The following is a 15,509-nucleotide window of genomic DNA, read 5'->3' on the forward strand; positions in this document are numbered from 1 at the left end:
GTGTAGCATTATGCACGCTATGGGGAGCAATATACTTGATATGGGAAGCAGTATACACTTTATAGGAAGCAGTAAGCAATATACACACTAGGGCGCAGTATACACACTAGAAAGCATTATACACACAAGGTAGCAGTTAACACACTAGGGTGCAGTATACACACTAGGGAGCAGTATATACACTAGGGCGGAGTATACACGCTAGGAAGCAGTGTTCACAATAGGGCGCAGTATACACACTAGGAAGCAGTATACACACTAGGGCGCAGAATTCACACTTTGGGAGGCAGCATACACACTAGGGCGCAGTATACACACTAGGAAGAAGTATACACACTAGGGCACAGTATACACACTTTGGGAGGCAGTATACACACTAGGAAGCAGTATACACACTAGGGCGCAGAATTCACACTTTGGGAGGCAGCATACACACTAGGGCGCAGTATACACACTAGGGCACAGTATACACACTTTGGGAGGCAGTATACACACTAGAAAGCAGTATACACACTAGGTGTAGCATTATGCACGCTATGGGAAGTAACATACTTTATATGGGAAGCAGTTTACACAATATAGGAAGCAGTATACACACTTTGGGAGGCAGTATTCATACTAGGAAGCAGTATACACACTATGGGAACACACTTTGTGAAGCAGTGTACACACTGAGTGAACACACGATTGGAAGCAGTTAACACTCTGGGGAACAGAATACAACACACTACAGGAAGCAGTATACACATTAGGAAGCTGTATACACACTATAGGTACCCATTTACACACTTGGAAGCAGTATACACAATGTAGGAACACACAGTAGAAAGCAGTTTACACACTATGTGAAGCAGTATTCACACTATGGGGACACACAAGATAAGCGGTTTACACTTTATGGGAAGCATTATACGCACTGTGGGAAGAGGTATACACACTATGGGAAACAATAATATACAAGTACACGTATCTGTAGAAGACAGATTGCATTCAATTTTTTTTTTTATATAAAACTATATTCGAAGACAATTCTGAAAGACTTAGAAGCTTGTTACTTCATTAAAAGTACAAAAATACCACATAGGCCAATACTAACGTTTGTTGCGTTTTTTCCAATCAAGCTAGTGGCATAACATGTCATATTTCAAATCCAGATATACCAACTATGAGAAACAGTTTATACACTAGGAACACACAATGGGAAGTAATAAAAAACACTATGCTAAGCAGTTAACATTAAGAGAAGCGGTATACAGACTGCGAATACACAATGGGAAGCAGTATACACACTATGGGAAGCAGTATACATACTATGGGAAGTTATGTTCACACAATGGAAAGCAGTTTACACACTATGGGAAGTAGTATACACACTATGGGAAGCTGTATACACACTATGGAAAGTAGTATACAAACTATGGGAAGCTGTATACACACTATGGGAAGTAGTATACACACTATGGGAAGCAGTATACACACTATACAAACTATGCGAAGCTGTATACACACTATGGGAAGTAGTATACACACTATGGGAAGCTGTATACACACTATGGAAAGTAGTATACAAACTATGGGAAGCTGTATACACACTATGGAAAGTAGTATACAAAATATGGGAAGCTGTATACACACTATGGGAAGTAGTATACACACTATGGGAAGCTGTATACACACGATGGGAAGCAGTATACACACTATGGAAAGTAGTATACAAACTATGGGAAGCTGTATACACACTATGGGGAGCAGTGTATACACTGTGAATACACTATGTTAAGCAGGATAAATATTATTGGAAGTAGAAAATACACTAAGGGAATACTCAATCGTAAGCAGTGTACATTCTTTGAAAAGCAGTATACAATACACTATGGGAAGCTGTATACAATCTTTGGGAAGCTGTATAGCATGCATACTGTGGGAAGCAGTATAAATACTAGGGTAAGCTGTATACACAATATTGGAAGCAGTATACACACACTAGGAAACAGTAATAAACAACTACACGTATTTGCATTCAATAATTTTTATTTTAAACTATATTCAAAGTAAATGCTGTAATACATAAAAAACTAGTGCCTAGCTACGTTAAAATACAAAAGCGCCGCAAACACCAACGTTCGTGTATTATTCTTTTTCAATCAAACCACGGGGTAGCTTGTCATATATTTGCATATTGTAATCAGTAACAATATTAGTACCAAATATTATTTGAATATTGTAAGCAAATGATTTTGCAAGATCACACACACTGTCAATGTTATCCCAATACTTCAACTTGTATTTGCCGAAAAACACTTGGGTAGCTTAAAACAAGCTTGTAGATTAAAATGACAACTGCATTTTACAAGCATTTTGTCAAGCCAGTGCCTACACCTAATCGTGTTTCCATGGACTGGAGGATGTTCGAATGTATAGGGCCTTACACAGAGTGAAAAGGTCGTTTGAAGAACCAAAACATACAACGTAAAATTTGCAAAAAATCATGAACCCGCGAGACATTATTCATAGGGTAGTCTGGGGAATTTTGACACAAAACAAAGTTATATAGTTGACAGACTTTTTCGAAAAATTGCAAATGGTTTTTGACCAAAAATATGATAAAATCACACATATTTCTCTTTTCTGAAGGTCGAATATCTAATCAATACAATATGTGTATCATATAAAATATGTTACACGTATGCGAGTCGCAAAAAGATGGAAATAATAATAATATGTATTTATCTTAATTTATTTGTAACTGTCGATTTTGTGTGTGTTTTTTTTTCTATTTGATTGTGTTTAAACGTTAAGTTAGCATTAAATGAAAACGAAAATAAACTTTGTAAATGGGAAACACTGTAACATACAGCTAAGATTTCATTTGGGGTTGTGCAAGCAAACTGGTTTAAAACCACCAGTAAATATATTTTACTGACAGTTCCAAGGCGATACCTAACAATCCTAATGGTTTTCACATAAGTATTGCTAAACACACCTACCGTAGTTTTTATATAGTGTATATGCACTGTGTTGTTTGTGGAGTTTTGTGCTGCTGTTCAGTGTTTCTTGTTTGTGATTTTTATTGTTTTTGTGTTCTATGTCTTTGGCGTTTACCCTGTGCCACTAAACGGGTTTATGTTTAAACTTTTGGCTTCTGAGCTTGTTTCTGTAGCTTTTCATATACATATTTAAATCGCGACATTGTTTGTTTACGTCTGATATTGATTTGTTTACGTCTGGTCATGATCATATACTGTAGACGATTGAGCGCTTGAAATTTCTTCAATTAACCAATTAAAACTACAAAACCAATATCGAATATTCACGAGTTTAAACGATATGCAGTTTCCCTTTAGAGTCTCGGTAAAACCCATGACGTGCATATGACGAAGCCTCACGTGCTAGTTACGGACTGTTTACCAGTCAACTATTCAAAACATTGTTATGTTGATTACTATTTGTAAAGCAGTCGAAAACAGTGCATTACATTTATAAAGGGCATCGGGTAATAATATAAAATGTGACATTATTTGAAGCAGTTTTCATCACATTACAAATCAGGTTTGTGATTTATTTTAATTTTGTTTCACTAGTAATTTTAAACAGTTTTCTTTTCTGACGGTCAAAAATCCCGTCAATAGGACAATACGTTGTATCATCTCACAAACATGTTTTTCATAAATTAGAGTCCCAAAAAGGTGAGAGGATGAGCGTCCCGCCACTGGATCACAATGTATATTTTAAATAAAAGGTTAAACTATATGTGTTGTTGATATTTTTACTCCAATATGATAAACAAATCTAAGAATTAAATCATAGGTATTGTTATGGACTTTTACTATATAAAACTAAGATTTACACACCTGCATGTTTACATATCTATACATCTTTTTGATCTAACATTATTTCAAATCAATTGAATTTACTTTCCATTTTATCACAAATATATACAATACTTTTTATTTAAGGTCGGGTACATGATAACAAGAAAACATTATTTCAATGAACTATTATCCGACATGAATAACAAACATACATGTATAACATATTAAAGCATACCAATGAGCTTGTGACCTGGAAGTAAAAATATATAGCATAAAAAGGCATATAGTTTAAAATATGTACAAATATTTAGACAAGTATTTACAAGAGCTGTTCCTTATTATATTCATGCATACAATTACAAAAAGTAAGATGGATTTGAGCACTGAACACAGTGATAACACAAACTACTTTTCCCGGCCGAACGGGCGATCCTCACGCGCAAGGTTCCGCTAGTTGACATACTGTTAAATGATTAGTTCTTTTAAGAGTATAACTTAATGGATAATCGTATACATTTAAAAGCAAAATTGTAAGTAGCAGTACATACAGGGGAAATTACAGCATGGTGCATTGATGTGTAGGTGGTAAAAATGTTATAATTAATCTAGCTTGATAGGAAAACTCTTTGGAAGGTTACTAAGTAGATGTTTTGTATCATTGAATTTGTTATATGTAATGAATGGTCATTGAGTCTTCAAGTTTACCCATTTATTCAAAATCAGATTATTTCAAATAAGAAAAACATCCTCCGAAACGTTTTTCCTGAGCTTTGATGAATCTCACTAACCGTTGTAAAGCAAGGTATAAACAATCCGTAACCTATGAGTTTGAGGACAAGTTATTAAATACCCATTAGATATCCCAATGGTTTGTATTGATGTTTCCTTTTTGTCTTAAATCAGTTTATACAATTGTTCAACTGGAGGAGTTTGACATTACTTTGTTTGAATGTTTACCATAATAAGACAATGTTTAGTATTGAAGGTCAATGTCACCCTTATGAGTCAATGGTCGAAATAAATTTATTTCTGCTTGTACAGACGGTATTTCTATCAAGAAGGGACAAACATGGTAACGTTCACCATGAAAAAATTAGAATCGTATTATATACACATATTTTATTTCAAGTATAATTTAATAAAATATCTAAAATTGATACTTACTTGAAGGTTGGTGTACATCCAATTTATTCCACTCCATTGTGTTAGTAATTTTAGTTTCAGTTTACCTTTGTTGGCAACATCAGCATATTCATGCCTTTGGTCAAACACAAACATAATAATATACATACAGATGGCCACATAAAAGAAAAATTAACATTTCTATATCTCACTTCATACAAAATACATAAATATCAAATAAATAAAGCAATACATCAATGGATACAAATTTGTGTTTCAATAGTATTAAAAGATCTCAAGACAAATGCACAAAAAGGGGTACTCTGATTGGTATAACATATTTAACATTTTCTGTTCTCTCTAACAATGTTGATTACATTTTAATGAATGTTCATTCAATCTAAATTTTGACAAAGCAATTCGATAATACTATATGAATGGATCAATATATCTTTTTTCAAATATAAATTCCCTTTTAAACCTAACGTAGTATTCTAATTTACTCTATGAATGAACAATATCAAACTATTGTTGAACAAACTGATCACGTATTCTTTGTTTAAGCATGGTTCCATCGTCATAATTCAACCAAAGTAGACTATATACATGTTAGAATTTCTCGGGTGAATTCAATCAGATATATTTGCGTACGTACCATTCTTTATACCGCATTTAACGCAGCGAAATTGAAATTATTAATCATATTTTTTCATACAGTACACTCTAAATTAAGGATAAAAAATACGCCCAAATCGCATAATAAAGTGAGGGGTTTTCTTCTTCAAACTTCGCTTTGAATGCAGAAAAAAAATCGCTTAAGTGCATTTTTAGCTTAGTAAAATAGATGTGTTTATTCCATTTAAAAATCGCTTTTATTGCAGCCAAAAGTACTTGAGTGCCATAGAAAATCGCTTCAGTCACAAAATAATGAGCATTTTGGTTAAATTCAGCCCTTATCACTTTTGATTAACTCTCCATGATTTACGCTTTAAAATACGACGCCAAAACCATTGTGTTTAAATGCGCATTTTATACTCTTTTGGGAAGGGTCGTTATTGAAAAATGAATTTGATTTGGCATTACAGTTTTGGTATGAGCTTGTGATTTGTTTGTCTTGGAAAATTGTCAAAATTGTTGTTTTGTTTTTTTTAATTCAAATATAACATCGAACGCATATACATGCTTTTATCATATTTCGAAGGTGTCACGATTGACTGGAGCCAAGACAATTAACCTGTCGTAAGTAAAGATTATGTTTACGTAAAAGTAGTTTTACTGGCAGGCAACTATAAACTTATGTCATTATTAAGAACAGGAAGTATATAAAAATCGCTTGCAACATATTGTGTCATTATAAATATTTAAGGTTATCTTCAGTAGGTATTGTACTTCCTTGCAAAGTTGATAATCTGGTTATTTAAAACATGTGATTGAATCATATTTGAGAGTGCTTTATATTTATTCTTTGTGTTCGGCTACACATTTACTCTATATCTCATTATACGGGAGTGGTCCTAGACCATATTGATATGGAAAGTTATATTTGACAATATATATATATATATTTTTTTTTTTTTTTTTTTTTTTTTTGGGGGGGGGGGGGTGCGACCAGCCACTGGATCTCAATTTATGTTTATAATAAAAGATTAAACTGTATGTGTTGTTGATATTTTTACTTCAATATGAGAAAAAATCTAAGAATTTAATCATTGATAATTTAATGGACGTTTACTCTAAAACTAAGATTTACACGCATGCATGTTTACATATCTGTACATTTTAAAGCTAATATCACTTCAAATCAATTGGATTTACCTTCAATTTTATCACCAATATACAATCTAAAGTACTTTTTATTTAAGGTCGGGTATATGACAACAAGAAAACATTAGTTCAATGAGCTATTTTTCGACATGAATAACAAACATACATACACATATCAAAGCATATCAATGAGCTTGTGACCTGGAAGTAAGAATAGATCGCATATAAAACATGTAGTTTACAATATTTACAAATTTTTGAACAAGTATTTACAAAAGCTGTTCCTTATTAAATTCATGCATACAATTACAAAAAGTAAGATGGAGTTGATAATCTTGTTAAAACATGTGAATGAACCATATTTGAGAGTGTTTTATATTTATTCTTCTCGGCTACACATTTATTCCAAATCGGAACGGTAATAAGTGGGCTGAACTTAACCGTAATACAAGTACGATTACGTAAATTGCGTTGTATTTTTTCGCAAACTGTGCTATTAAGTGAACGTTGTCTTTGAGAACATGGTAGAAAACTTAACCAACAAATAATACACAATCGCTACGCGCCCATGTATAATTTGAATACATTTGGCATCGGGCGCATTAACTGATATACATGAAACTTTATTAAGTTAACAATATAAATATCCGATTCAAAATTATATTTACAGTTTCTTCAATGAAATCAATCTTTCCTTTCAATCAAATTTTCAACAATATTTGTAGTATTGATCTATGTAACATAACAAAGATGCATACTCACAAAGAAAAACATCACCCGTTTTTACCATAAGTCATTCTAGTTGATTCCGTTACCTTTTTAGTAATGACATCGTGCCACCTTCATAACAAATTAATGTACATACTGTGGCATATCGGAAAAAATTTAAATGACCCACAAAGGCGTAAAACATTATGCCTGGTGGCCTTTGTTGTCTTAGTATCTTTTGAAAGGATTTGTATGTGTAGAACATGAAAACGCAACAATCATACCTACCATGAGATTACGGGGCAAATTATATATACACCGTAATAACCTGATGCATTTTTGTTTATCTGTTTAACATATTAGTAATAAACAAGCAAATGCCAGTCAATTGATGGTATCAAAAATACGAGTATATTGGGGTAGTCCAGGCATCAAAATTTAATTATTTAGGTTTTGAGAGAAATAGCTGTGCCTGATTCTTTAATAGATTCATTTGCTTATCCGATATCTTTCTTTGCGGTCATTTACAGCCTTTTTTACCACATTATTTATTGTTTGCCAACACTTATCAAAAGCAAATTTAATCAAGTGAATTTAAATAAACACTCTGAAAAAAATGTCGGTTAAATTAAATAGCATTTCCACTAGGAATACTCTATGGGAAGCAATGTCTCACAATGGGAAGCAGTATACACATTTTTGGAAGCAGTAAACATACTAAGGGAAACAGTATACACGCTAAGGGAAAGCTGTATACCCACTTAGGGTAGCACGTTACACACTAAGGGAAACAGTATACGCACGAAGGCAAACAGTTTACACAGTAAGGGAAACAAAATATACACAATGGGAAGCAGTGAACATTCTATGGAAAGCAGTTTACACAATATGGGAAGCAGTATACACGCTATGGGAGGCAGTATACACACTATGAGAACACACAATAGGATACAGTTTACAACACACTATGGGAAGCAGTTATATACAACAACGCGAACCCGCCCGAAAAAGGCAGACATAAAAATAACAAGCATTTATATAACATTTATATGTAACAGTCAATAAATATGTGTGCTTTTTCTGTTTTGTTGTATTTAAACGTATAAATGAGCATTAAATGAAAACGAAAATAATTATAATGGGAAAACACAGTTTATGTCACATACTATAAATATAATCTATTTTTACTATACAGGTAAGCATTCATGTTTTTCAGACCAGAAAGCACAGACGCTAGTAAACAGATCTTTAACATGAAATGTGACATAATTTAAAGCTCTTGGTTAACTAGTATTTTAAAATGTTTCATCGGAAACAATATAAAACATCGGAAACAATATAACCAGATTAGATATAATATTATTTCTACTTTCTAATTCAAACAATCTCAATAACTGACGGGGAAATACTGTTTATGTAAAATACTTTCAAAAGTTCCTCCGTCCAATAATGTGTCCATTATCAGGAGGATTTTGAGATAGTTTTGTTTGAATGTTTACCATGATAAGACAAAGTTTAGTATTAGGTCATTATCAAACAGTTATGAGTCAATGGTCAAAATATGTTTTGGTATATTTTTGCTTGTTCAGACGATATTTCTGTCATGCCGGGACAAATGTTAGTAATATCGAGTTATATTTTTTACGTTTACCGTGAAAAGCGCGTGCTGTATTGCATATTTCTTGTATTCGAGTCACACAAACGTGGACTTAAAGAATATGCATTTATTTCACACTTTTGTCAGAATAAATGTTCGTTTGGTTGTAATTGCTGTTAAATGATTATAACAGCATCCAATGAAGACAAATACAAACTATCTAAATGGGAAACACTGTTTATGTAACATATTTAAAAAAACAACAAAAAAAAAACATGTGACAATTGTTTTTTTACTAACAGGTAAGTATTTGCCATTTTTAAGAACAGGAAGTAAATCATAGACGCTGGTTACAGATCTTTGATATAAAATGTGACAATATAGAAAGTACTTGGTGCCGATCTCATTAAATTACAAGACAATAATGTGTGTAATGTTATTGTTGGGTAACTCGTTACTACTTATTTGTTGATCTAAAACTGTATTTATTGATTAAACAAAAAATATTTCATATTTCTTCACCAAACTTCGTTTATTAAAACGTCGTTCAAACATATATTATTTCAAGTACAATTCAGTTAACAATTTAGTTAACTTTTGAATCTTTATAATAAGTTGGATTTTTATGTTTTATTCAACTCCATTGTATTATTGAGTCGATTTGAGTTTGGATTATTTGTTTTTGTCTGATTTGAATTACACATGTTTCCGTAGCTAAAAGCTCAAGCGTTGTGGAATTGTGCTGCACTCTGTCCTTTTCGGTTAAGAAGACCAGCATCTGCACCCTCCAGCCTTAGTTAGCTGCTTAACCCTCAACATTTCATTTATTTTCGTTAAAACTAAAGATATGCTAATTAACTAATATAGACTATACATATTTGGCCGTTGAAACATATTATTCGATCAATTGTTAAAAAGCATAATTCTTAACATTTTCTGTGAGATTCATAAAGTTCAAATTCTTTACAGCCCGACACAATTGGCTCTGTATTGTTTTTTTTTTACTGCAGCATCATGTCCTCTTTAAAACCTAGCGAAAAACAGGCGTATATGGCGTGAGACCACAGTTATTTTTACTATATGTTTCATATAGACACTAACCTGGCTTTTGACTTTATACACACCCCAATTGAAAAACATGGACATGGCATCTCAAAAACAATCCAAGACACAAAATATAATCACAAGAAAACACCATGTTGACCATTGACCCGACTGTCAAAATTGAGTTCAAATACATAACCCTTCCGCCAGGGAGTCAATCGGCTACAAACAACTAATTTTCAGACTTCCACAAGCTATGATTTTTCCAATATTTACATTGAAAACTATCAATTTCTGCAATAGAGTGTCAAATTCAGTCAAGTTCTCTGCAAAAAGAACATTTTTTGCTTCTTTTTCATTCAATTTTAATAAAATATTGATACTTGAACACAAGCACTCTTTTTTTCTGTATTCACATCGGCAGATAACTGTGGTCTTGAGCCATATAGTGATGGAAAACAAATTTGACAAAACCTGTAGTCGAAACCCGTTGGCTCGAACTCGCATGACTCGAATTCATCGATGGCTCGAACCAGATATAAGGACCGATTTCTTTCTACTGAATGTTAACATTCCCGCTTGGCTCGAATTTTCCGATGCTCGAGGTATTTTTGCCGGTCCCTATGAGTTCGAGCGAGCGGGGTTTGACTGTACCTACCTGTGAAATCTGATTATTCAGGTAAGCTTACGTGTCTTGGTTTAATATATTTAACGCAATTTATGTCTTTAGGTATGTTGTCATCTCACTACATGTCCCCAAAATGATAAAATGCCACATTTAAGACACAAACAATGAGCCAAAATCCCGTGCCCCAGGTGCAAACACACCAGCCCAACCTGGAATCACAATACCTACCATCGTCTATGCAGTTTTGGCAACTGAAATATACGCTTGCTAGATAGTGAATGTTGTCCTTGAATACATTATAAAAAGTTATTTCACTTACAAATTATACATACTCACGCTACGCACTATTGTATAATTTGAATTACACTGGCATCCACTAGCAGTTCCAGAAGGGTTGGGGGGGGGGGGGGGTCACACCCGGCGTGCGCATCTCCTTAAAATCGTCTTAGTTTACTTTATGTTTAATGAAGGAGAAAAAAAGTAAAATAATAACAAAATGCACCATTTCGGTTAATAAATTTAAAACAAAATCTTGGGGGAGTCCCCCACCCCCTGCCAAAACTTTAAACTGAAAAAATCGGTTCTTAGGTAGGGGCGCAAGTCAAATGTACGCCCCTAAATTAAGTCCCCTCTTACACCAAATCCTGTTACCGCCCCTGGTATCAATTGCGTCAACTATAGCACATAAAACAATACTACGGAAAGTTACGATATATAGAACATCTGAACACAACCCCAACTTTTAAATCAAACTTTTGTTACAATCAAAATGACAACAGTATTATTATTATTGTCTGGTGTATTAAGCTTGGTAAAGGTGCATATTTACACAGTAAAATCACCTGTTACTTTTAACATTAGTCAATCTTTATTTCGTAACTTTTATGAGAAACGACATAACTTTGAGCCGCCTTGCTTTGGATATTCATAACAAATCATTGTTTTATACCACTGAAAAACACGCAAAACTGTGACTTACCTGGACTAAACAATAATATGTGCACTTAAATTTAAGGTAACCGATCCACAAAAGGAAACACATTATGCCCGGTGACCCAATTCTTTGACTCAGGAAACATACACACTATAATAACTTTATGTATGATGTTCTTTTGTTCATTTACTTAACATATCAGTAACCAGCAAGCAAAATCCGTCAAATAATACATGGGATAACCTTGCATCATCATTCATTTGTTAATCCGATTCCTTTCTTTATGGTTCATTTATTCATCATCAACAGCATTTCATCTCTTCTCGCAATTTAATCATTATTTCCCGGAGTCAATATTGACACTTGTCGCTTTTTTCATTTCATTATTAATGCAAGATGTATCTGAAGCAAATTAAATTAAAGAAAATTAAGATTGATACAAAAATGTCGGTCAAAGTAAAATAAAACAGAATTTTCCAAACAAGGCACTCGAAAGGCACTATACGCCCGTTAGTGAGCCAACAAGACACACTTAACAATTGAATACATCAAGAACCATGAAAACTGCGTGTTGGGGATGGGTGGGTATGAAGCTCGTCTGAGGTGTCCCATGCATACACATTGTTGACGAATGTTTTCATGTCTGCAATCACATTGCTTAAGTCGCAGACTATATCAGGTTGTATAAAGTATGCACTGTATACACTTAAAGGCACCAAAAGGCTTTAACTCAGAATTGAAGTGATTTTGCCTGACACTGATTTTATGCCAACATAGATTAAATAAAGTTGGGTAAAAATATCAACCAAAATAGTTCTGAAAATATAGATGAGGTTACAGTTAAATAAATATCAGAACACATCTTTAAAACCCAATAAGGAATTATTGTGTGTTTATGTAATAATGAAATCACTTTAAATACAACAGATGATGGATGCAGAGGGTCTGCGAATGATGTCGCTTCGTCTGTCGAGGGTGCTAGATGATATTGGCGTGAGCAGATACATAATAGCCAGGCGAAGGAGGACGTGGCTTGCGATAGAGACAATGGAGACAATGCCTAAAACGCTAATGGGTGAAGGTTCCACCAATTTTATATTTGGCAGCCAGAGTGAGGGCACTACAACACCTGGCATGCAGTCGGACGTTGATACGTTGTTGTGTTTACAATCACCGCGTGTAATATTGGACTGGGATGAGTGGCAACAAGGGAAATCTCATTTGCTGGTGATAAAGACAGAGCGGTCTCCACCTCAACACTGCTTGCTGCAACGGCTGAGAACTGACTCACCGTTACCAATGACACATGTGATGTTACCTTGTGATGTAAAATGCGAGGAAAGAGTGTTGCATACGACCACTCTTAGTGTAGCGCATTTTTTAATGAGACAAAGAAGCCCGTCAGGTGAAGAAGTACTACATGGCCCATCCATAAGTTGGGATGAAAATGTAGATAATGTGATTGCATACAAGTGTGTCACACTACCTGATGAATGTAAAATCCTGTTTCATAGACCACGTCCGGGACACTGGCCAAATCCTGCCGTACTATCAAGGGCCAGGCAGACTGAGGTGTTCCTGGTGCCACAGGGATACACTGAGTCTCCTTCCAGGCCGTCCAAGTGTCACTCTACTGCACTGCATGTTACACCGTATGACCAATACTATCCCGCATCTAAATGGGAATGGAGATTTTCTACCTCAATGATGGAGAGGCTTCTGATTTTTGACTTCAACACTATTCAACTTAAAGTGTACGTACTCCTTAAAATGTTAAGAAAATCCTTCTTGAAACCAATTGTTGGAGACCGCTTGAGTACCTTTCACATGAAGACTGCCATGTTTTTCACCATCGAGACACACCCACCAGACATATGGAGGGAGGACAACATTGTACAGTGTGTGATCTACTGCCTAACTACACTGATAAGGTGGTTGAAGATAAAATACTGTCCACACTACACTATAGCCGGAGTTAATCTTTTTATTGGAAAGCTGTTCCAGTACGAGCAAAACATTATTGCCAACACAGTGACCAACATGTTAACCTCGAATCTGCAATGCTGTCATTTTATTGAAATGGATTCACTTGGGGCAAAAGTTATGGCATTGCAACTAGGTGTTGTAATAAGTGAAAACAAATCCAGGAATATTATGCACCAAACTATAACATCAAATCTGTATAGCGAGTATATGAAAACCTGCTATGATATTACTACGAATCTGATGGATAGAACACACAGTTGTGATCTTCAACAGTTTGTACAAGCCACCTTACAGTCTATCATCACACTTGTCAACATTTCTGAGCAAGGAACTGCAATACAACAAAATTCAGCCACTATTTGTCTTGCATATCATAGAGGCAATCTTGCCTCTGTCATAGCCTCTAGATGCATCTATTTGGGACAACCAATCACACAGGACATTCTCACAATGTACAAACTATCCTTTGACTCAGATCTGCTGTCCACTAAACTGAAGTTTGCTTCGATGTTATACTGCAGTGGACAGTATGAGGCAGCAGAAAACTGGCTGAGCTACTGTGAGGGACTGCAGGGGCCAGATGCGTTCCAATTTTTTATTGGTTCAGGAAGCGACCCTTTAGAACCAAATATCCTGTATCTTGAAAATATCTTGATTAAATCCGAAAGGGAAAAGATGAAAAGGCAAACCACTACTTGTGTTCATTTTTCAAGACATGAAATGTGTTGCATCCCCGAGTTTTTGGTATTTGAGATTTTCAGGACAATAACTGAGGAGGACAGGCAGCAGAGGTGCCCAGCACTACAATACATGTGGATGGACATGGCTGCAGTACAATGTATACCTTTTCTCCATTATCTCCAGTATCTCACATACAGACAGCTCAATCAGCACGCAAGAAAACGGGTGCCAATTCTAAAGCTCAAAAGATACATATGGAGCAACGTTGGGTCTGGCCATTTTGATACCACATTGAATATGCTTGGTCACTGTTGTGAACTGGAAAATAGGCTGGATGAAGCATGGAACTGCTATGGAAAATCATTGCAATTTTATCCCAGAAACAATGCTGCCTGCTGGCATATGGCTAGACTTCTTGTGAACATGAGAGATATGCGTGCATAAAAGTGTCTAGAATACTAAAGGAAATGTGTTCTGAAATTGTGTTTATGATGAAAATAATGTTATCAAACAATATTTAGCAATATTCATTCACCAATTTACCTTTTAATGAATGAAGATAAGACTTCCATGTTATTACAAAATTATGAGTATGAGTATTCCTTGCATGTTTCAGAGTAAGTTAAATACATGTTTATCACACAAATACTGCTTTGATGCTCAATGTAATACGTATGCAAACGTTGGTATTCCTTTACAAACAAGGAACATTTAAATAAGGGAGGAGTTGTTTCGAGTTTTAACTATGTTACAGTGCATAAGGCACACCATCTCAATACTAACAAGTTTGTTTATCCATCGTCTTACTTCAAACGGAAGAGCTATCACAGGACTTAACAAATATATCTGACAAGAGAGGTCTTCATGGTGGCCATAACTTACAAATTGTATAGCATTTCTATTACGTTATGTACTTGAAGACTAGTTCCATGTTGTTTTGAATAGCAGGTTTATGTTGAGATAACAATTAATTATATTCTTAACTATTATCCCCAACCAGCCTCTATGTAAAACGCTATAGAACGTTTTCAGTCCGAAATACACGCATTCTTAACGTATCCATCTGTGTATACAAGTCTTTAAAATTCAGAAATAGAGAGGCTCAACTGTAAATGATTGTCCTAACCTGTCATAATTGATTATTTATTATTTACAAATGGATTATTCTTGATATTTTTCAATAAAATAATATACAACCATTGTTTTAAGTGTGGTGGAAAATTACTGCCGTAA

General features: G+C 34.5%; 1 protein-coding gene across 1 annotated transcript; it reads left to right on the plus strand.

The window, feature by feature from the left end:
* Positions 1 to 3,381: 3,381 nt before the first annotated feature.
* LOC128207653 (uncharacterized) lies at positions 3,382 to 15,509 on the plus strand. Its single transcript, XM_052910709.1, has 2 exons — positions 3,382 to 3,549; positions 12,537 to 15,509. The coding sequence occupies exon 2, from the start codon at positions 12,537 to 12,539 to the stop codon at positions 14,718 to 14,720; it is 2,184 nt and encodes a 727-aa protein (XP_052766669.1). The 5' UTR covers positions 3,382 to 3,549; the 3' UTR covers positions 14,721 to 15,509.

The sequence above is a fragment of the Mya arenaria genome, chromosome 11, assembly GCF_026914265.1.
Source record: "Mya arenaria isolate MELC-2E11 chromosome 11, ASM2691426v1".
Lineage (NCBI taxonomy): Eukaryota > Metazoa > Mollusca > Bivalvia > Myida > Myidae > Mya > Mya arenaria.